General features: G+C 36.9%; 1 protein-coding gene across 1 annotated transcript; it reads right to left on the bottom strand.

Moving 5' to 3' along the window:
* Positions 1 to 261: 261 nt before the first annotated feature.
* Positions 262 to 18,586, bottom strand: Klhl31 (kelch like family member 31). The gene is made up of 3 exons (XM_046458592.2): positions 18,367 to 18,586; positions 7,261 to 8,465; positions 262 to 5,005 (listed from the first exon to the last, which is right to left on the bottom strand). Exons 2-3 carry the CDS (start codon positions 8,430 to 8,432, stop codon positions 4,273 to 4,275), a joined length of 1,905 nt encoding a protein of 634 aa, XP_046314548.1. The 5' UTR covers positions 8,433 to 8,465; positions 18,367 to 18,586; the 3' UTR covers positions 262 to 4,272.
* Between the last annotated feature and the right edge of the window lie 4,988 nt (positions 18,587 to 23,574).

The following is a 23,574-nucleotide window of genomic DNA, read 5'->3' as shown; positions in this document are numbered from 1 at the left end:
GTCTGTGACTTCTAAATGATCAAGGCTGAGCGGGCTAGTTAGATTTTTGTCTTGAGCTACAAGACAAGGCATTACTGTTTTATGTATCTTTCCTTTATTGTTTTCAAGCCACTGTAACACTTTGTCAGTTATTTATCATTTCCTTTTGTCATCGTTGTTGTTTTGTTTAGGTGAATAATAATGAAAACTAGAGAAAAACCCCACCACAATCATCACAGAAAGAATATTTAAAAACTTCCCATATTCAATTATTCACTAAGCTCTTATAGAATGCAGCTTTATTGATAGTGATGAGGTTACAAAATAACATTACCATACATTTTTGTTTTGTTGTTCCTGATAAGATACCTGAATGTTTTAACCAAACAAAGAAATTTTCTGCCAAAATTTGTTGAATATATAAAATACTTTTAGGAGTCTCCAAGATAAACATTTTATTTCAAATTTCCTGAGAGGGAAAATTAAATGGTCTTTACCTTCTAAGTGTGCTACAGGGCAAATCTTTAATATTTAGAGTCTTTAGTTCTCATAATTACCTAGAGAGGTATATGTTTGGGAAATTATGCTATAGTGTTTAATCGATATGAAAAAAATACTGAAATGACTTCCTTTTAATTCTATCTTGTGCTGGAGAACATATTCATCCTTGGTTAGAATGTTTATTCAGCTCATTCAGAAATTACACAAATTCATTTGATTGTAACTAAGAGAAAAGTAAATTAAATGATTTTTGTCTCTTTTGTTTAGTAACTTGGATAAATTCTATAAATACTTTGCCAGGATAGCTAATGTGGGAAAACAAAAAGATCTTTTAACACATATTTCCAGGTAAAACTCTATTTACATACAGTTTGTAAAATATACTTACTATAATTGCTACTCTGCCTTTAATTATAGACCATTCTGTCTGTACTTGCTTCCTTATTACCTCAATTATACCTCCTCACTCACAACACTCCACTACCATCTACTCATTGCACAAAACTATATTCATCTGTGCCATCACCACTGACCTTCTGTTTGTAACCATTCTTTCAACATAGGAAGTAAAAATAAAACTCATTCAGTGCACTGAAAGCAACTAATGCATTTGGGATCACAACCGGCCCCAAGAGTCTTAACTAAAAATGACAAGCTACATTAAAGTCTGACTTCCTGGAGACTTTCTTATCAGGTCTCTGGCCCCATTCAGAAAAAGAAGCTTGAGTTTAATTGCTTCTGCTGCTGGGTAACATACTTGTTTCTGATCTATTGAACTGATGTGTTTATTTAATCACAGGACTGAGGCATTACAAAACTAACATATCCTTTTCTTTCAGAAAAATCGAAGGAGGCACACAGTTGGATCCTAAGACTTGGGAGTGTAATTGAATACAAGCTTACACCAAAATAAAAAGTAAATTTTCAGTTCAGAAGCTTGGAGACATTGTCCTGATTTTCAGAAGCAGCTGCTTCCAAAGTGGGTTAAAGAATCTATCTCAGTTACACATGAAAAAATGACACACATTATTTTGATTTGGCGTACATTCATATCTTTCAGTTGGCAGTGATGCAGTGTGTTCCAGGATTCAAAACTTTCACCAACCATTATGTTCCACACTTCCTACTAATGTTATGTCAGGAAACTTCAGCCTTCTAAACTCGGTCTTCATTGATTTAACTCTTGAAGCAGATGATAAAACTATAACAAATCTAGAAACTTGCTCAGCCCAGGTCTTCAGATAAACTTATGAGTCTTCAGATAAACAGTGAGGACAATATTTTAAATGGTAATTTCAAATTATTTATCTGACTTTAAAGTGTCTCCAGTTTTATCCCTAGGAAGCCACTACTAAGTTTTTTCACAATCTATCTTAACAAGCTGTGATAGAAGAAAACGTTTCCAGTTTCAATATCCTCTCTTCGTTCATTTTAAATCATAAAATCTTACAATTGATTGATTAATTCTTATTTAATTTTGAGCCCTAGGTTCTCCACACAACATCTCTAAGATCTCAATGGGAAACACATCTGTTAGTGTGAATCAGGGAATTACCTCTCTTTGTCCACTGATCTGTAATCCACAATAAAGCACTTTTTTCCTTCTCAAAATTAACAATATACTATAGGCTTTTTAGTTGCATAAGTGTGTGTATACCAAGATACAAAGATGTCATGGTTACTTTCACACAGGCTTTGCAAGTTAATGCCAAAATAACTGATTAAAAATGAAAAGTTCATTTCACCCATGCTGGTTCAAAAACAAAAGGCTATATATAAATAAATATTGGTAATTTAAGAGTTCAGTAATTAAGCTTACTTCATAAACTAATTCCTCGAAGAGCTTTATTTTCCAGCTTGGGCAGATAAGGGGTCAAAGGAGCAGGTGCCATTAATCTGCTCTGTACTTGATGAAATGCCTCAATTCTCTGTGTGGGGTAAGGAACTAGCCCAGTGTTTTCATACTAATAACATCTTGTTCTCAATTTGTAGTGTTTATGGCCTGTACCCAAGTGTTACCATTAAATACCCAGAGATAGAACTTTTCATGAGGGGCAATGATATAAAATTGTTCCACAAAGTGTACAACATGAACCACTTTTCACAGTTGAAATAAAATACAGTTGCCCCACAGTACCCTCAGGGAATTGGTTCCAGGATACCACTATCCATGGATGCTTAAGTTCCATATATAAAATGGCATAGTATTGTCATCTAATCTACTCACATCTTCTGGTATACTTTAAGTCATCTCTACATTACTTATAAGGCCTAATACAATGTAAATACAATTTAAGTTGTTACACTACTGTTTAGGGAATAGTTGCAAGAAAAAAATAGTTTGTACATGTTAAATTCAGATAAAAATTTTTTTTCAAATATTTTCAATCCATGGTTAGTTGGAATCCACAGATGTGGAACAAGTGGATAAGGAGGGTCGACTGTATTTTAGATATACATAGTATAACTCTAGCAGTAATCTATCTACACAAGGTGGGAGAGGATGGGATTAATGAAAACCAAGTTATATCATTTATGTATCTCATATCTAATCCTTTAAACAGTTTATTTTTCAAAATCCAATTGCATGTAACCTGTAATTGATTGCCTGCTTCCTCTCCAAAACAATAAACTAGCGAAGAATAAAGTCACAAATTATAAGATAGGAAAATATGTATCATTTACTACAATAATTACCTTTTCCCCAAACTCAGCAAACATATAAGAAAAAAATGATAGCAGGTGGATGTGCTTTGATTACAAAGCTAATTTGGAGTAAATGAGATTAATAAAACTGTATGGGCACATATTATTTTATATTTCTATGTGAAATGAATGTGTTACATTTTTAACTGAAATCAAGGGGGTAGATATGAAATGGGAAACTATGGTATTTACCAACAGGAGAACCCATTCATCCAGTTATTGCCAAATCCAAGAATTTCAAATATTTCCCTCATTCTTGTTGTATAAGAGTGGGCCAAATAAAATTATTGTTATCGGTTGTGTAACCTTCAGGCTAAGCTTTAAGTTAATGGTCTTTAAGAGCATAGTTTTATTTGACTAATATCAATTCCTTCTTTGAGAGTAGGATTTTATGACAAAATATCCTGGGGCCTAAGGAAAGGAGTAAAAGGAGAATCACAGCTAACCCTGAGGTTCCACCGATCTGCCGGATTTTGAGTAGAATTTCTGTTCCATTCTGGTCTGACTATGTTTTAAACTTTATGACTTTGTCATGGGATGCCTTTCAAAATCCTTTATTGATTCAAGTATAGTAAAAGAAACTGTGTTGAAATACAGAATTAAGTCTTCATGGATACAAACGATTTCCATTTTAAAATAAAATCTACAAATGATTATTTTCAAATTCTTAAAGTAAAAAAGAGGGAGAACAAAACTCTAGAACACAAAGTTGCTCACTCACATCAGCTTCATGTGTACCAAAGTACAGAAGAAAAATCTCAAATGTGGGTAGTAACCGCTATCATTTAGGACACATGCCACGTTGGAAGAGTGCCTACAACAAACTGTGTCTGCCACCCAGCGGCTGCTGAAATAAACTTATTTCTTTCGTTGGCCAGCCCTGTATTCTGATTAAAAAAAAAAAAAAAGAGGTAGATTATGCCATACCAAGGATTTAAAGCCATCAAGACATATGCCTAGATATATTTTAAAACAATAATTGTAGTAAATGTTATATATTTTCCTTTTCTTAAAATTCCAAGTTTAACCACGTGGCTGTAAGAATAAATACGTGTTCTTCCTGCGTCCCATCTTAATCTACCTGATTCAGATGCTGACCGGCACTGAGGACACCGAGCTGGCTCGGGATTCCCGAGTCACGCTGTTAGGCATCGAGAGGGTGCAGCAGGACACGCCCACGGTGGCCTCAGGCAGCTCGTCGTCCTCTGTCCACTCGTTGAGCTCGGGGTTGAAGCACTGGATGCACTTCTTGTACTTCTTCTCGCCCTCGTTCCAGCCCCCTACGAGGTAGGCGCGACCGTGCAGCGCTGAGGCTCCAGCGGTGCTCACGCCCACCAGCAGGGGAGCGGCGTAGCTCCACTGGCCGGTGGCAGGACTGTAGCACTCTACGGTCAGCACGTCCACGCGTTCCCCGCGCGGCCCTACCTGGCTGCCCCCCATCACGTACATCCTGTCGCACAGCGTGACAGCGCAGTGCCAACCTCGAGGCGTGCTCAGGCCCGGCAGCTCCTGCCATGAGTCGCGGGCCGGGTCGTAAGCACACACGGAGCGAGAATACGCGTTGCTGATGTAGCCGCCGGTCACTAGCACATGGCCATCAGCGACCGCGCTGGCGTGGCAACAGCGCGCCACCTCCAGGGGTGACTTCTGCTGCCACTGATTAGTGGAAGGCACATAGCACTCCAATGAGGCTAGGCTGCCTTCTGCGTTGCGGCCTCCCACAGCATAAAGGAGCCCGTTGAACACACTCAGGCTGAAGTGCGTGCGCTTGTGGTTCATGCTGGCCAGGTGTATCCAGGTGTTAAAGCGGGGATCATATCTGGAAAAGGCAGAGGAAGAATGATAACTTTGTAGGAGACAGCTAGGAACCCACGTTACCCCGCAAACCTTCAGGTGGGAATCCAGACACTATCCCTGCAAGGAAGTGAGGGACCTGGTCCAGTTTTTCCAGAGGCTGGAGAGGCTGGTGCTTGTCTCTCAGCTAGTAAAAAGGTGTGGCATTTGGGAAAGGCAAGACAGGCACTATTGACAACTGCACACCCCCCCACCCCCATTCATTGATAAGACCATTCCCTTTATTTAACTGCTTGCAGAAGAGCCCACAGTGACCTGCCCTTCAGACCCCTTTCCTTCATAAACTATATCCATCATCCATTGGGATTTATGAGATGTTCATGTGAGGGAGATGGAGGAAGCTAAGTATCAGAAGATCAAATTCCACAGTAAGTCAATTCGCCTGTCTTTGTACACCAACCATCTCTAGCTTACTTTCACTGCTCGCTTAAGAGAGGAATTGACTGAGGAGATTCTCTATTTTCCAGAAACCTCTTATGGGTACACCTGTCTTGGCTATTGTCACAGCAAAGCTAAGCCACTCAACCAAACCTGTGTTCTGTTGAAATGAGACTGTGGAATTCGTATCAAAAAGCTTCAACAGATCCTTAACTTTTGATACTATTTTATGTTCCACCACTTATTACGAGGTAAAATTTTTTCATATATTGAAATTGGTTTTTGTGTTCAGGACTAAAGTTTTATAAACACTGAAATAAATACTGGAAAAATAGTGACTTGACCTTTATACTAATAGGAAATCAGTAAGAAGAAAAATAGCAGTCATAGTGAACTGATGCTTTCTTTTTGCATAGTTCAAAAGTAATATGAATACAGAATTCACTCCTTCAGTTTGATGTTCATCTTTGTCTCATTTAAATCACAAATAAAAACCTATCCGTAGCCAAGGGGTGGCAGATGCTTGTAATCTCAGAAGTTCAGGAGGCTAAGGCAGGAGGATCGAGAGCTCAAAGCCAACCTCAGCAATAGCAGGATGTGGTTCAGTGGGTAAGCACCCCTAGGTTCAATCCCTGGTACCAAAACAAACAAATCCCAACAAAACAACAACAACAACAACAAAAACCCTAACTGTATTTATAAATTAAAGATTAAAAATCAATAGTTTGGGGGATTGGGGTTGTGGCTCAGTAGTAGAGCACTCACCTTGCACATGTGAGGTGCCAAGTTTGATCCTCAGCACCATATAAAAACATAATAAATAAAATAAAAGTATTGTTTCCATCTACAACTAGAAAATTTAAAAATTTAAAAATTTTTTTAAAAATCAATTATTTGGAGTCTCAAATTATGCACACCTATATAATGAAATAATAAAGAATAGCTTTCAAGAAATACTGTATAAATTTTCTGATCTTGCTCATTAGTTGTTTGACTTTATACTACAGTCATGATTTTAAAATGACTACATATTTCATATACATGAAAGGTTTTTTGTCATAAGTGTACAAAATAATATTGCATTTGGATTTTGTTCTTAAGGATGCATTATGTTTTTACTTTCTATATGTGTCAAAATATTGGCATTTTCTACATTATGCAGTCTTTGAATATTTAAAATTCATTAGCTACCACATTTTAATAATCTCATTCTATTTGCCAGTTATGAATCTGATACTTGTCAGCATCAGTAACTTAAAAGAAATTGTTTATTACTTTATTATTTCTTACCTTTTAGTGTAAAAAACTAAATTTGTAGCTAATTTATTTAAAAATTCAGTATATTATGAATGGTATCTTGACTAGAAATGAAAAAATGTGACAGGTGGTGTGACTTCTCTGGGTATTATGGTTTTTGTTTTGTTTTTGGTACTGAGGATTGAACTCAGGGGCACTTCGTAGCCCTTTTTTGTATTTTGTTTAGAGGCAGGGTCTCACTGAGTTTCTTAGGACCTTGCTAAGTTGTCAAAGCTGGCTTGAACTTGCAATACTCATACAGGCATGCACCCAGCAATATTATATTTCTTGTATGCAAAATCAGAATAATCATATCTTCCCTGCCCATATCACAGACTTATTTCAGAAATCTAGATTAACAACATACTTGAATGCACTTTATATAACATAAAGTGCTATACCTATGTAAGACGGCATTATTATTATTGCCGTTGTTATTTATTGAACCAATGAACTAAGCCAATAGGCATTATTAACTTACTTCTATGTCCAGGAAATTTCCCCATAATAATGAATCATTTCATTTCCCACTAAAAGATCAAGTACCTGCAGAAATTGCTGACTGCGTGCTTGGCTTGATTTCTTGCATCATTCTGATCTTCACCGCCAGCTACATAAAGAAATCCATCCATCACAGCCACACACTGATTAAAACTCTTGGCCGGCATTTCTGTAAGCTTACTCCATCCATTTTCAGGGTCTCTATACAAAATGTCTCTACTAAGGGACTTCTCTGTAAGACCTGGGCGTCCTCCAACTGTGGCAAGGACTCGGCAGCCCCCTCGAATTCTTGTTCGCCTAGACTGCAATGTGTTTTGATGATATGGAAGTAAGTGGTAGTTCATAGCATCTACAAGAAGTTTGTGACAATCGGCATCTTGCATCATTCTTGGTACAGACTGAACATAATTGACCAGGTCTTGTGCAGAGATGGTACCAAAGCGAATATTGCTCAAAAGATCCGCAGCATGTTTCACTCTCTTTTGGTCAAATTCTAACCATTTCATTGCGATCTGGAATGCTACTATCTCAGAAGGCAACTGTAAGTCATCATCTATAAGAAGCTCATTAATTTGCTCAAATGTAAGTTTCATAAATTGATCTGATTCTGCAAATTCCAGGAAGTTATCCCGGATAAATTTCTGGGCTGCTGCCTTTGCATTTTTCAGGGAGTATGTCTCAGCAATATTAACAATGTACATACAATTCTCAACACTAATCTCCCGAATCAGAAAATCACTGCACATCTTTACAAGAGTATGGATCTGAAGATAAACTGCGGCAGAAATAATGCTTCCTATTGTATACAAGGAGAGGGTCAGCTTTCCAGTGTAGGCATATGCAATGACAGTGGCCAGGCCCAGAGGTGAGATGTCATTGAGATCCACTCTTTGAGTTGATGGGTCTTTTTTTAGGATGTTGTAAAAGTATTCACTGCATGAAGCCATCACTGACTTATGAACATCAAAGGATTTGGTTTTGGTACCAATGACTAAGTCACAGAGGAAACTCTCCTGCCGCATTTTACTTAGGCCTTCCAAGAGGTTAGGGCCATAAGAAGCATCTGTTAATTCAGAAGAAATACAGCTAAGGCCATTGCCTCCCTCTAGAAGCCCGTTCAAAGCGTTCAGTTTGTTTAAGGGGCTGTCTTCTACAATTATAGTCATCTCATTGATATCTGCTTTGTTCTTTTTGACGGTCTTCTTTTTGGGTGCCATGTTGGCAAACACACTATCACAGGCAAGAGCTTGCTAAAAGAAAGAAAAGAAAGAATGAGCTTGTTTTATGTTACGTGTGCTTTACATTTTGAAACACTACACTGAAAAACTTTTCACAAGATAATAATTTCTTAAACTATCAAAGTAAATTAGCCTTCAAAAAGTAGATTAATTTTCAAAAATAGATTTAAAGACACATTAAACTAGTTACACATTCTATTTACTGTTTACTGCTGCATAAAGTATTGAAAATGATTCAAGAAAGATTCATTTTATAAAATGAGATTTCTCAGTAGGTATATTACCAAGTAATTATACAATAGAAATGAACAACTCATTTCTGATCCAACTATACAATAATTCTAGAATAGTAGTTTACTCTCATCAAAAAGTTAATTATAACTACCTTGAAGGTTTTTCTCAATAAAATACTAATATTTAGGAAACTATGTAAAATTAGAAAAACATGATGAAAAGATTATTTTATTCATAATAGCAATGAAACCTATTACAGATTCTTGGTGAGGATTTAGGGATATGCACTATAGGATTTTGCTGGAGGACTTAAAAGAAATGGGAAACTACATTGTTACTCTTCTATTTGTCTCTTTTCCTTTCCATGTAGGAGGAGAGCAACAGGTAGGCAGTAAGCAGAGAAGGTCTTTTTTTTTGCCAGGACATTTCTTTTTCCTTCTCAAATTGTCATATTCACATTTATATTTCTGTAAAAGGCTAGCACGTATATTCTTCTTCATTCCTTTTTGCAAACAATGAAAAATATGTCCTTACCTTGTGAGATAGATGGTGAACCCACCATCATTTTAGAGTTCAAATGCATTTGACTTATGTGTTGAGTGTCCCCTTGTTGGATTTTCTGTGGGAAATTTTTAAATATTTTGTTCAGCAAGCAGTTATTAGGTATCTGTGTTGTGTTGACAGTAATTTACTGGAAATGATGGAGCAGTACAAGATGTAATTTATGTTAGAGAGATAAGATATAACAAATACAAAATGCTAACAAGGAGCTAAGTACACAAAGCAGAGTAAATCTGGGGAGAAAGTTCTGTCTGTGCTCCTGAAAGAACCCAAATGGCTTTTTTTAAAAATGCAGTTATAGGGCATAGGGCTTATAAACACCTTGTTTTAGATGAAATCATGAACCTGAGGAGTAATTTGAGTTCTTAAGACCAAAAAGCTAAATAGTTTATACATCATTAAAAGGTTGTTTTGTTGGTGGCATGTAGGAGTGATATTTAAAATATAATAACTGATAAATCAGGGCACCTACTAATCAGAATGGATTCAGGTGACAGTGCTGGAGCTAGATCCCAGGGGTCCCTCTGGGGTTTCTTTGCAGTTCTTCAGTTAATGGATTATGAGGCCCAAGGGGTCCTGGGAGAGGGCTGGGAGTGGGAAGGGCTCCAGAGAGGCTCAGGGAAGCAGCAGGTTGGCTATTTATAATTCAGTTTGTTTAATATACAAAATATTTACAAAAAAAATCTCAACTATTTCGACACAGTGATGTGTTGGGGTTATGGAAGAAAAGGATCCAGAGACTTCCTAATGAAGGAATGATTGTGGACTCTAGGAGCAACAACATCTGATTTCCAGTTTTAAGTCTTCCTTTTCTACCCTGTTCCTCTCTATGTCATCCTTAAATGAGGTATCTTCAAGTATCCTTAATAAAATTTTATAAATTATTGGCCAGTTCACTCTGCCTTTAGGAGTATCATATCAGGATTACCACTATAAGATAACTGGGGCTGGTGGTGGGGAGAATTAGGAGGAACAACGGAAAGACACTAGGAATTGTAAAAAAGGAGGATGATTTTTTTAGGAAAGTCAACAGTTAGAAAAGGAAGTAACAGGATGAATCCCACTCCCACCAACACACATGTTGACTTTTTTTGTGTTGCTTTAACTCTAAAGGCAGGCTGCAAATGGTGCTGTGCAGGAGAGCTATGACTCCAACAGAAAGTATTTCTGGTTCAAGAATTAGAGGACAGAGTTTAGGGGCAACCATGTTCACTGGAAAGCAAGGTGGGAATTCTGGAAAAGAGACATTCAGAAAGGGGAAGCCCAATAGAAACTTGAATCTTCCAGAGCTTCAGAGATGATAAATAAATGAAAGAATATGAAAGATTATTTTCTCCCTAAATTTGTTTCAAATAAAAACATGACTCTTCATAGTAAAAGTGATAACATTATCTTGTGAGTTTTACAATGTATGCAGATGTAGTATATATGAAAATTACAACATAAAGGAAGGGGTGACACTGGTGGAAAAAAAAAACTAAACAATTGCAAAATGTCCTTTTATTTTTTCTTTTGCAGTTCTAGGGATTAACCGAGGCTTTGCACATGCTAGGCAACCACTCTACCATTAGGCTAGATCCTCAGCCTGGCTTCCATATTTTATGTGAAGTGATTCATTCGATATTAACTTCTGTCATCTGTGCAAATTTAACTTTGTATATTGTAATACCTAGAACAATGCTGGCCTATAGAAATATAACATAAGCCACATATGCAATTTAAAATTTTCTAGTAGTCATGTTAGAAAGATAAAAAGAACAGATGAAATAAATTTTAGTAATACTTTTATTCAACCTAATCAATATAAAATATTATTTCTACATGTAATATAAAATTATCAATGTGATATTTTATATATTTTTTGCAATAAGTATTTGAAATACCAGGTGCATTTCATACCTACAGTGCATGTCACTTTGAATTAGCCACATTTCAAGTGTTCAGTAGTGACAAGTGAATGATGACTATTGTACTGGAAAATAGAGACCAGAACAAGCACTTAAAAAATGCAAAGTAGCCTGTAAAGCCAGTAACTAAATTTAAATGGTATCAAATAAGGACAGGAAAGTTAGAACACAAAAACACAAATTGGAAAGGACAAACAGAAACCAATTTAATAATAAGTCTAAATTCAATCATATCTGTAATTGTAGTTAATGTCAATGGACAAAGCATTCTAAGTAAAACGCACAGATTGCCTGAATGGATAGGAAAAGGAAGATTAAAACATTCTGTCTACAAGAGACAGACACAGAGAAGTAGAAAATAAATGTGTAGAAAAGGCTTTACCATGGTAATAAATATATGAAGGCTCTAGTGGTTATATTGGTAGTAGATAAAATAGATTTCAAGAAAAACCTTGTCAGTGACAGATGGAACTTCAAAATGATACAAAGATCAATTCAACATGAAGATGTAACAGTCTTAAAAATTTATGTGCCTACTAACAACTTCTGTAACAAGTGACAGAATTATAGGAAGAAATAGGCAATTTCAAAATTATACTTGAAAATGTAAACTCAGAAATTGATAGAACAACTAAACAAACAAAAAACCCTAAGTAGCATTATAGATTATCTGAACAACATTATAAATCATTTTGACTTAGAACATTACATCCAACAACTGAAAAATATAAATTCTTCTGAAGTGCACATTGTTCCTTTACCAGGTCACCTCCTATGTTTGGCCACAAAACGAGTTTCTGCAAATTTAAAAACCAGGCAGAGTACACTATCTAATCACAAAGGAACTAAATTAGAAATAATAAAATAAACTATTGTTATTACTAATTACTGTTAAATAGTATGCTTCTAAATAGCTCTTGAATCAAAGAAGAAATTAGACAATATTTTAAATGGAATGATAATGAAAATATAATATAAATACCAACTCTACTGCTTATTCAAGTATGACTTTTGGTAAATTACCCAACCTCTCAGAGTTTCTGTTGACTTATCTCTAAAGTGAAGAAAATAATTGTGCCCACCTCATAATGTTGCTAGTGAAAGAAAGATCTGAACAACATTTAACAGAGTACCTGGCGAAAGTGAATGCTCAAAAAAATTGATCCAATTTCACTGAAAGCAATAGCCTTGTTAGTTGTGTCTTTGTTAATAAAGGAAGAAAACTGTTTAAGCTTTGGGGTAAAACAAATCAGAGAAAGCCACCACATGGTGGAGAAATATATGAGGAACAGGGGGCAATAAGGGACATGCACATGCAGTGACCTAGAATGAGGGTTGGAAAACAGCAACAAGGAAGAGATTTCTGGAACATACTTCTAGGGATTTGGAAAATACCAGGGAGAGAAATGAAATTCATGCAATTACACTGGCTGAGGAGCAGAATATTATTTTTTATGTGTGTCAAGGATAACTCTGGAAATTTAGAAAACTGGAATGTTTGGTTATAGATTAAGTAAGCAAAACCACAGAGTACATGGAACATATTGAGTCCACTGATGGGCCTGGATTTAGGGGTTCAAACTAAAGAGAAGTTTGAATGGGGTGATGTTAGGATGAGAAGTTTGCAGATAACCTAAGTCTTACTGAAGGCTTTTATGAGTAGGTATGGAAGGGAGAAGGTCAACAAAAGTTGAGGAGGAAATGCCTCAAGCTGAAGCAAGGAGGCACAACTCAACATGCTATGCATGACTAAGATGGCGGGGTTCACTAGGGAAACATCTGGCAAGTAATGTCAGTTCTATAAACATAGGATGTCGGAGGCAGGAAGGGTTTGAATTTGATAAGTTACTGTGTATTCAGAAGCATTATGAACTCGCCAGCAAAGGAAGGGTGACTTGAAGCTAGACAAAGTAGTGAAATCAGTTAAAATTCTCCCGTAAGTTTCTTTCTCTTATTTCCTGTTGATGCTCCTCTTTCTTCTGTTGTCTGTCCTTCAGGCTGCTCCTGGGGTTTCCTCTTATGAGCTGACCCTGGACTGCTGCACTCGTGGGAATTTCTGTAATTCTCTCTTTAACTAAAACATTCTTGCCCTTATAATATTTCTCCAGGGCTCTACTGGATGATGCATAAGCTAGTCTTATGAACCCAAGCTAATCAGTTAATAGGCAAATCTACTCTACCTCTCAGATATGCATGGTCTTTGGTATGTTTAGTTTTGTGTAAGTATGTATTTTTCTATCACTCACATATACATTTCTAAGAGAGTAGCCTTTTCTTTAGAGTCCATGAAAGCACCATGTAGAGGTAACTGACTTCTTTAATTCTCTATGGGAAAAGTAGAGAAGAGAAATAGGCAGGAGACTATTTACAAGACTATTGACTATTGACCAAGAGCCCTGTAGCCAACTTCCTGATGGCCATGTTTTCCTAGATAGAAATCCAGTCTTTATTTATAGAACTGCCATCACATCCTACTTTGGGGGCTGCACCTCTCAGGTGAGGCTATCTGTTCACCTGTTGAGGTCTTCTCAGTCTGTGCTGTGTTAGTGGATGAAGATCACTGTAGATCCCTCAGAGGAACCTGAGGATCAGTATCTTCTTTGAAGCTGGGAAATGCTCAGATGTTGTTATCAAAGATGAGATAGATGCAGAGATGCAGAGATGTTCACTGGTTCCTGTGTCCCAGTAAATGGTTTCCTCTGTCCTGTTCCTCCATTTCCCAAAATCCACTCCTTTTCTCAACTTAAAGAGGACTGCAGGCCAGTAAGAATGAATAAGAAAAGCAGCTGCACCCTGATTTGGGCCCTGTTACACAGAAGACTAGCTCCCTGCAGGGGAGATCAGAGCCCATAGAAAGAAAAAAGAAAACAAAGATAGGGAATCCTCCAGGAGACTCTCCAGGCCCCTCTCACTGGAGTCTTTCTGGGAAGTACAGACACAATATGTACAACACTGGGTGCACAAGCATGTGCGCGCGTGCGTACGTACACACACACACACACACACACACACAAAGTCACTTAAGCAACCAGAACTTTCCTACAAACAGGTAGAAGTTAAAAGAAGGGCAGTCTCAAAGAAGTTATAAATAGGAGTATGAAAGGAAAGTGGAACAATTTAACTCACTTTCATTTACTCATTTGGTTATGGTGCTGGGCTTTGAGGCTGATTGTATGGGTTAATTAAGGGTGATTGGAAAATAATTGAATATTTAAAAAAATTATTACTCAGTGACTAGATCATATGTAAGCATGTAGTTAAGAGTAATCGGTATAAGAACTCTCATTGCTTTTTTCTACAATTACACAAATGTTTACAATGTACCCTTGATTCTTATTGTAGCTGGTCACCAATGATGGTCACAATGATAGTCAAAATTTGTCTGCCAGGAAAAGGAGTTACAAAAATGAGTTTTATATATATATATATATATATATATATATATATATAAAATCTGGAGAGTATCTTAGATGCTAAGCAACAAATTTGGAAGTATTCTTTTTGATTCAGCATACATTTTAACTGGAAGTTGGATGAGGGTTTACTTATAGTTTATTTTAAATCTCTCTCTCTCTCTCTCTCTCTCTCTCTCTTTTAATAAGCCAAGTGAATGCTTTGTGGTCAGCTGATTAGGGGCACCCAAGCTTGGTAGCTAGAGCAATTGCCATGGTTTGACATACCATAGGGAGGGCTTTGACTCTGGTTACAGTTTCATGGTGAGGAGTGCATCCTTGTTAAGCTGCCCTTGGCTGGAAAAGTTTCCATACAATTTCTTTACAATCTATTTTTTCCTGAACCACAACAGGCTTCATTCTCACTCTGTACCCATAGGGGCTCTGACAAGGTACCCCCCTTTATGATAAAAAGGAAGAATTTACAGGCCTATCTTGGGACTTCGGGTGGCTTGCACTTTTCACATGGCCCCTACCATAGTAGGAAATGCTGGAAGGAGGAGCAGATCTAGCCAAAGCAGCTGAGGTTGTGTAATGGGATGAGCAGCTATTCAGAGGCACTGCCAGTCCCTTTCTGTCCCTTCCCTTTTTGGGTCAAAGAAAAGACTTTGCAGAGGGTGCAGGGAGTTGTGGAGAGGTTTCTATCCTACTGGAGTTACACAGCCATTCTATGAAGTGAGTCCAAAGAAGTCCCCTTCTCTGCTTGTGGATACTACAGTCTCTTTAGTTCCTTATTCCAGAATAGCTTCTTGGGTCCCTCAAGAGAGCTGCTTACTAGAATTTGGAAGGAGGGTAACAGACACAATCCGATGTTCCCTTCCCCATTACCCACCACAGATCCTGGCTCTTGGGTCATTTCCATGACAATGGTGTCATGTATTCAATGTAGAACATCATATTTTCATCATCTTTTGTATTTGTCAAGTATAGTAATAATTCCTAAATATAAATCATCAAACATGAATCTATATTATGCTTTAAAATTAACTGATATCTCCATTTCTATCTAAAATAATAGTTGTCTAGCTAGGATTTATCAGTTGAGATTTTACTATGTACTGAACCCTGGGTTATTTACTTTACATGACTTAATTTTTAAAATTTAAATACCATGAAAATCCTAAAGGGGAAGTTATATTGTGATAATATTACAAATGAGGAAATTAAGATTTATAAAGAAGAAAGAAAGAAAACAATAAGGTCACACGAAGAAATATGTATGTGATTTGGAGCAGAATCCAATTCAGATAGAACCCTGACACTCCATTTTGTCTTCCTTAAGAGTAGGTTAAGACCTATAGTAGGTTAAAAGTTAACTTTTTCCAGCATGAGAAAAGAGATTAAGTGAGGTAGAGCTGAGGTTTATAATATCAAATTTTGGATATGGAGAACATAAAATGGTTCTTGCTAACTCCAAATACTGAAATGAAAGAGTTGCCTAATGTATAATAAATTTATTTGGGAACATAAATTCTATGATTTTTTTATCCTGTTAAGGGCAGTAGGGATCTGAAACTCCAATAGGTTGGGTCAGCAAAAATATAAATAGGTTCGAGGAATGCTTGCATGAATTTGTTGATCAGATAATCAAGCACTTCCTTGTGTTAGACTGAACATGAAATTAGCTTTGTTGTTGTTTTTGTTGTTTAAAAGCAATTAGTTGTTACAAATTTCATATGGCCCAACTTAAGTAAAAGCTATATGTAGCAGCATTGTTTTTTATAAATATTAAGACTCTACACAAAGTTAACCATGATTCTATTCCTGAGCCTGTATATTGGACACAAGGACCCCATGCAAATATTTTTAGTTTGGGTTTTGTTGAAAATTTTAGTAAAATGTCTCTCTTTTCTTGTCTTTTGTGTTGGTCAAAGGAAAGGAGACTGAATATTGAATTTTTAAGACTTATGTCTCTTTGATCATCATAAAATTGAAAACCTAGATTTTGGTATTCATTCTTCTCTAATCATTTGATAACACTTGGAGCAAAACATCCAACCTGTTAGAATTTCAGTTTAATTACTGTTAAACAAGGAGATGTGGCCCTTTCAGTTCTAAAATTTTTACAGAGTTAAGAATATATAACTGGCTTTTGCTGCCCAAATTGCCAAGATTTGGTCCTATATCACCTCCCCTCAATAGGACTTTGATAACCCTAGAATCAACGCATGATTAGATAGGTGTGAATCAATTAAGACAGGGTTCTTTACTTGGGATCTCTGTGTCTAGGGTTAATTCATCAGATTTGGCAAATAAAAAATATAAGACATCCAGCTAAATTTAAATTTCAGATGAACCACAAATCATATTTGTCCAATATATGTCCAACATACTTAAACTAGAAGTCAATTTGTGATTTATCTTAAATTCAAATATAGCTGGGTGACCTGTATTTTATTGGCAACTCTACTCTGGGTTGGGATTCAGGTCGATCCTTGAGCCCTGTGGGATATTCTGAAACATACTGTGTCCTTATGTGTTCTGCAGTCTCTCAGAGCTACTTTCATGAGGATCATGAAAGGTCCAAAATCCAAAATAGAATCAGAACCACAAGACTGAGAATAATGTTGCCAAGAAATGGTAACACAATGATACCCTCTCCTGTTCAGTGGGTAAATCCATGTGAAATTATTGCTTTTACATCAAGTTCTTTTGGCCACAAACCCATCCCTGATGAAAGCTTCTAGAACTGATTCTAGAAAAGAGTTGTCACTTCATATTTAAGAATGTGCTTCTTCCTGCAGCCTGCCACCCTTGACTTGAGACTCTACACAGGGCAAGCTGAAAGCCATGTATGCTAAAGTGTCACTGTCACTCTCCTGCCAGACAGAGCTGGGATCTCAGAATGTCTTCTTGCCAAGGGTGCGAAATCAGCTGTGCCTGCTCCCTGTCCCTGCCACATTCCAATGGCTGCATCTGTCGAGGCTCATCAGTACTACCTCCCGGAATAGAAACAGGCCTGGCTACTGCTGCTTGCCATTTTAAGTCCAACTGAAAGGGGGTTTTCCACTTCACCACTCCGTTTCCAACATGATTTTTTATTTGAAATGTTTATCAGTATAGCTATATGTGCACATTTAAAACAAAACCTGTTTATTAGTCAAATAGCAAATTTATGGTAATTGCAGAGGGATTTCTGATTTGTCAGTAGGTTGTTTTTCTGAGAGTTCAATGAGTTGTTTGATTTTTGTGTGACCAGTTTAATGAAAACTGATAACATTATATCTAAACCTGACAGCTCTCCAATGTTTAAATGGTTCTTGATAATGAAAAGATGGAATTCTAAACTTTGCGAACAAATCCTGAGAATTTTTTTTTTCTCTCCTCTATAAAATAGTGGAAGGAAAGCACAACATAAACTTTAGATAAGGGCAAAGGGGAGGGAGGAAAAGGAAGTGGGCACGGAGGTAGGAAAGACAGTGGAATGAGATGGCCATCATTACCCTAAGTACATGTATGAAGACAAGAAAAAAAAAAAGAAAAGAAAAAAAACACAACATAAGTTTTAGAGAATTAAAATTACACTTAGAAACTACAAGTCATTTTACTTTTATAAGGGCCTTACTCCTATGCATTTCTGCTGCTGTGCCAGTCTCCTAATTTATCACACTTCTCAAGTTCCAAGAAAAGATTTTCTACCTCCCAACTTCAGATCAGGGACATGAGAAGTCTGACTCAGATGGAGACTCCCTTCAGGAAAACAGCTCTAAAACCACAAACTCTCAGACACCCCTCTCCAGTCCACACAGCTGTACACACCCCAGGATCCAGAAGACAGAAGTTGGCGAGTGTAGTCCCAGCTCCTCTCCCTCCTGTGTAAAGTGGCAGCTCAACTTGCAATGAAGAAGTTTCTGCTGCAGACTCCTCTTGGGAAGCGGTCTGTGAAGAGAGAGAGGGAGGGAGAAAGAAAATCCGGTGGGGAGTCACCAGCAGCCACCTGACAGGCCCCAGTGGCAGCAATTTTTAAAATAACCCCTGGATGAAGCAGGCTGAGCCTGCGCTCTGGCCTGGAGCAGCAGCTTGAGCCCTCCTCTCCCTCCTTGGCTTTCAATTGCAGGCCATCTGGGGGCAGAGGGCGGGGTTTTGGTTGGTAGAGAAGGGTTGGATTTCTTGACCTGGCCATTTTTTTTTTTTCATTTAAGTCGAGAGCTCAATCAACCTGGGTGTTAGGAAAGAAAATAACTAGGTGGGTGTTTAATTGTTGGAAGCAGGGATTTCAGTAGAGTAACTAAGGGGACGTTGTGGCGAAAAATTAGTTTCTAGAAAGGTAAATAGACTGTGTCATCTCAAGTCCTTTGAGAAGATTGTGGCTATAAATAGATTGTTCTTTAGAAGAGAACATGTTTACTGAGATATGGTACTTTCTACAGCACTTCAATACATCACCAGTATTTCACAATTTAATAAATGAAGTTTATACCAGTGCTGATTATCCAGTGATCTGCATAAGGTCTGAGATAAACACACACCCTACCACACATACATATTGGGAGTGTCTACTTTGGAAACACTTCATGTGAGAAAATAACCTCCAACGGTTATAATTGACCACAAGCTTTTAATAGGCACCAAGAGTGTGAAATGGTTCCTATAAATGTTAACACAATAATCAGCTATAATAATGGAAAAAAGATAATGGAAAATAAATGTTCTAATTATTCTTCATTAGATAATCTGTTAAGCATTGTTTTGCCACATTGGCACATAGATATTATTCTGTGTCCTGAAAAAGATAGGGATGAATAAATCTTCAGAGGCTGTGCATATAGGGAACCATAGAAGACTAAAAGAAGACTTAGGATAGGTGAGATGAGACCCTTGAGAGCAAGTGTTTTGGGAGCTGTTATACAACAAGGGGGTTCAGTTAAAATTTTATAACCTATGAAGTCAATAACTTCTACTCAAAAGGGGTAGAAAACTTCAAGAAAACAAATTAAAAATAGGGAAGAACTGGGTATTATGGATGAAAATGGCAGCCTTGAATAGGTTTGAAGTAAAAGAAGCCATAGGACTGGTGTGACATAGAAGGGACCCTTGCTGTGACTGGGGGCTTACACTGGAGCATCTCTGATATCTTTCCAAGTCTAAGGCTCTACAATTCTACATGTGTTGGACTCTCATTCTCCCAACACCTCTCAACTCATTGGTAGTAACTGTCTTAGTTACCATTTCTGTTGGAATTCCAGCTGGATTTTAAGCAAGGACAACTATTTATTTTGAACCTTCTTGCATTGTTAGTTTTTCTTTTCTTTTTTTTTTTTGCTTCTACTGATGGATCACCAGCATAGAATGTATCAGAAGCAAATCAGAGAAATTTATTTTGCGTTTTACTTTCAAGTGATATTTTGTTTTTGAGATGGGGTCTCACTATGTTATTCAGGCTGCTCTTGAACTGGGCTCAAGTTATCCTCTCTCCTCAGCTGATGCCCACCACCACACCTTATTTGAAGAGATCCTTCTTGATTCTACCTCTGTGACTCAGATAAAGGGCCAGAGCATTCAATTCAACTTTTACTATACAAAAATCAACCTCTTTCAGTATGTATGATATTGGTGATATGATGATGAAAAGGGTCTTCAAGAAACAACGATTGGTATTAGCATCTTCAAAAGTCCAAGACTGTTAATTCCACTTCTACTAAGACAGCACTGAGATATTACTTTCAACATAATGTTGTCTGGGATAAAGATATGAATATAAAAGGAAGAATAAATTGTGAAAAATGAAAAATCGAAGTGATATTTGAATCAAAAAGTTTCAAGAGTAGCTGCCATATGCAAGCACTCAACTATGCTGTGGTTGATATGCTGAAAACAGAGGCATGGAGCATGGTTGGAAAAGGAACCCGGACAGTATGCTACAGAGTATATTAAGATTTTTTTGTCTTTATTATAAAAGCAATGGGGATCTACTTTTTTTTTTTTTTACAAGTTCATTTACTAAAAAGGTTTGCCATGATGAGACTGGCATTTTAAAAAGAATCCTTTGGTATTTGGAAGTATAACCTTAGCAGGATTTTGAGGATTTAGATTGAGTAATTATTTGTTTCCCTTGTTAGTGCCTATACCTTCCATTAACCTCCCCCTACTCTCTGCCACAGCTCAAATGCAAGCTCCATGAGGGCAAGGATCTTTATCCATTTTGTTCACTGATGAATCCCAAGTACCTAAAATAGTGCCTGGCATATAGAAGATGGTAAATAATTATTAATTAACCAAATAAGTAGATGAGCCAATGAATATATTCATATTGAATGAGGTGGGTGAGATGAAGTTTAGGACAAGAGAATCGAGGGTATATACAAAGAAGACTTACAATGACAGATCATAACACTGAGCTGAATGACAGGAGTAAACATCAAGGATGAACAAACAACATGAATTAGTAAAAGGACTTGTTTTGGATTTGTTTTGGACTTTGCAGTGACTAAGTGACTTTTTAGTTGTAAACATGTTTTTGGTTATAGGATGACTAGATAGTATGCCCATGTTAGATAAGTTGATGATGTAACTAGGTAGTGTGCTTATGTTAGATAAGTTAGACATAAACAAGTTTGTTGTAAACATATAGAGTATATGAGCGCGAGGGAAATTCCATGTATTTGCTCACAATCAACTCTCATCGCCTGAGAGTAAGATCGTGCAGTGTGAGCCAGTCACCTCGTGTATTGCTTTGTGTGGTGTGCGAATAAACCAGCATTTCAAAAGGCAATCGAGTTCGTGCTTGGTGTTCGCGTACGTCGCGGTCCGGGGTCCAGTGCAGATATCCGGAAGGGAACTCCTGGTAACCAGACAAGGCTGAGAAGCTGCTCGTGACAGCCACACACTACAGAAAAACAGAAGATAATTAGGAATTAGTTTGAAAATTTATAAGACCAATATCTCTAATGAACATAGACACAAAAATTCTCAATGAAATTCTAGCAAATCGAATACAAAAGCATGTCAAGAAGATAGTGTACCATGGCCAAGTGGGTGATGCAAGGTTGTTCAAGTTTGTTCAGTGATGCAAGGTTGGTTCAACATATGAACCAACCAAGTGTTCAAGTGGGTGATGCAAGGTTGTTCAAGGTTGTTTAGTGATGCAAGGTTGGTTCAACATATGAAAATTAATAAATATAATTCATCACATCAATAGACTTAAAGATAAGAATCATGTGATCATCTCAATAGATGCAGATAAAATATTTGACAAAATAGAGCACAACTTCATGTTCAAAACACTATAAAAACTAGGAATAGCAGGTACTTATCTCAACATTATAAAAGCTATCTATGCCAAGCCCCAGGCATTCCCTCTAAAAACTAGAATAAAACAGGGATGCCCTCTTGCACTACTTCTATTTAATATTGTTCTTGAAAGTCTAGTCAGAGCAATTAGACAGACTAAAGAAATTCAAAGGATATGGATAGGAAAAGAAGAATTAAATTAGCATTATTTGCCAATGATATGATTCTATACATATAAGATCCAAAAATTTCCACCAGAAAACTTTTAGAACTAGTGAATAAATTCAGCAAGGTAGCAGGATATAAAATCAAAACCCATAAATCCATGGCATTTCTATATATCAGTGACAAATCCTCTGAAAGGAAAATGAGGAAAACTATCCCACTTACAATAGCCTCAAAAAAATAAAATACTTGGAAATCAACTTAACAAAAGATGTGAAAGATCTCTACAAAAAACAAAACAAAACAACAACAACAACAAAAACTACAGAATGCTAAAGAAATTAAAGATCTTAGAAGATGAAAAGATCTCACTTGTACTTGGATAGGCAGAATTAATAGTATCAAAATGACCATGCTACCAAAAGCATTATACAGATATAAAGCAATTCTAATCAAAATCCCAATTAACAATCCTCGTAGAAATAGAAAAAGCAGTGATGAAATTCATCTAGAAAAGTAAAAGACCCAGAATAGCTAAAGCAATCCTTAGCAAGAAGAGTAAAGCAGGTGGCATCAATATATCAGAACTTAAACTATATAAAAGAGCTATAGAAACAAAACCAGCAGCATGGTATTGGTGTGAAAACAGACCTGTAGATCAATGGGGCAGAACAGAGGACACAGAGAAAAACCCACATAAATACAGCTATTTTATATTAAACAAAGGCACCAAAACCATACATTGGAGAAAAGATAACCTCTTCAACAAATAGTGCTGGGAAAACTGGGAATCCATATGCAACAAAATGAAATTAAACCCCTATCTCTCACCATTCACAAAACTCAACTGAAAGTGGATGAAGGACCTAGGAATTAAACCAAAGATCCTGTACCTAATAGAGGAAAAAGTAGGTCCAAATATCCATCATGTCAGATTAGGCCCCGACTTCCTTAATAAGACTCCTGTAGAGCAAGAGTTAAAATCAAGAATCAATAAATGGGATGGATTCAAACTCAAAAGCTTCTTCTAAGCAAAATAAACAATCACCAAAGTGAATAGACAGCCTACAGATTTTTACCACACACACACATCAGATAGTGCACAAATCTCTAGGATACATAAACAACTCAAAAATCTTAACACCGAAAAAAAAAAAAACACAACAACAACAACAACAAAAAAACACAAATAACCCAATCAATAAATGGGCCAAAGAACTGAAAACAGACACATCTCAGAAAATGATATACAATCAATCAACAAATATATGAAAAAATATTCAATCTCTAGAAATTAGAAAAATGCAAATCAAAACTACTCTAAGATTTCATCTCACTCCAGTCAGAATGGCAGCTATTAAGAATACAAACAACAATAAGTGTTGGCGAGAATGTGGGGGGGGAAAGGCACACTCATACATTGCTGGTGTGTCTGCCAGTTGGTGCAACCAATCTGGAAAGCAGTGTGGAGATTCCTTGGAAAACTGGGAATGGAATCAACATTTGACCCAGCTAACCCACTACTCAGTTTATACACAAAGGACTTAAAAACAGCATACTACAGGGACACAG

The sequence above is a fragment of the Marmota monax genome, unplaced genomic scaffold, assembly GCF_021218885.2.
Source record: "Marmota monax isolate L192 unplaced genomic scaffold, Marmota_monax_Labrador192_F-V1.1 WCK01_AAM20220418_F8-fsc00191, whole genome shotgun sequence".
In the NCBI taxonomy this organism is placed as follows: Eukaryota; Metazoa; Chordata; class Mammalia; order Rodentia; family Sciuridae; genus Marmota; species Marmota monax.
Note: the sequence above shows the minus strand (reverse complement) of the source record. Positions and strands in the feature narration are given on the sequence as shown.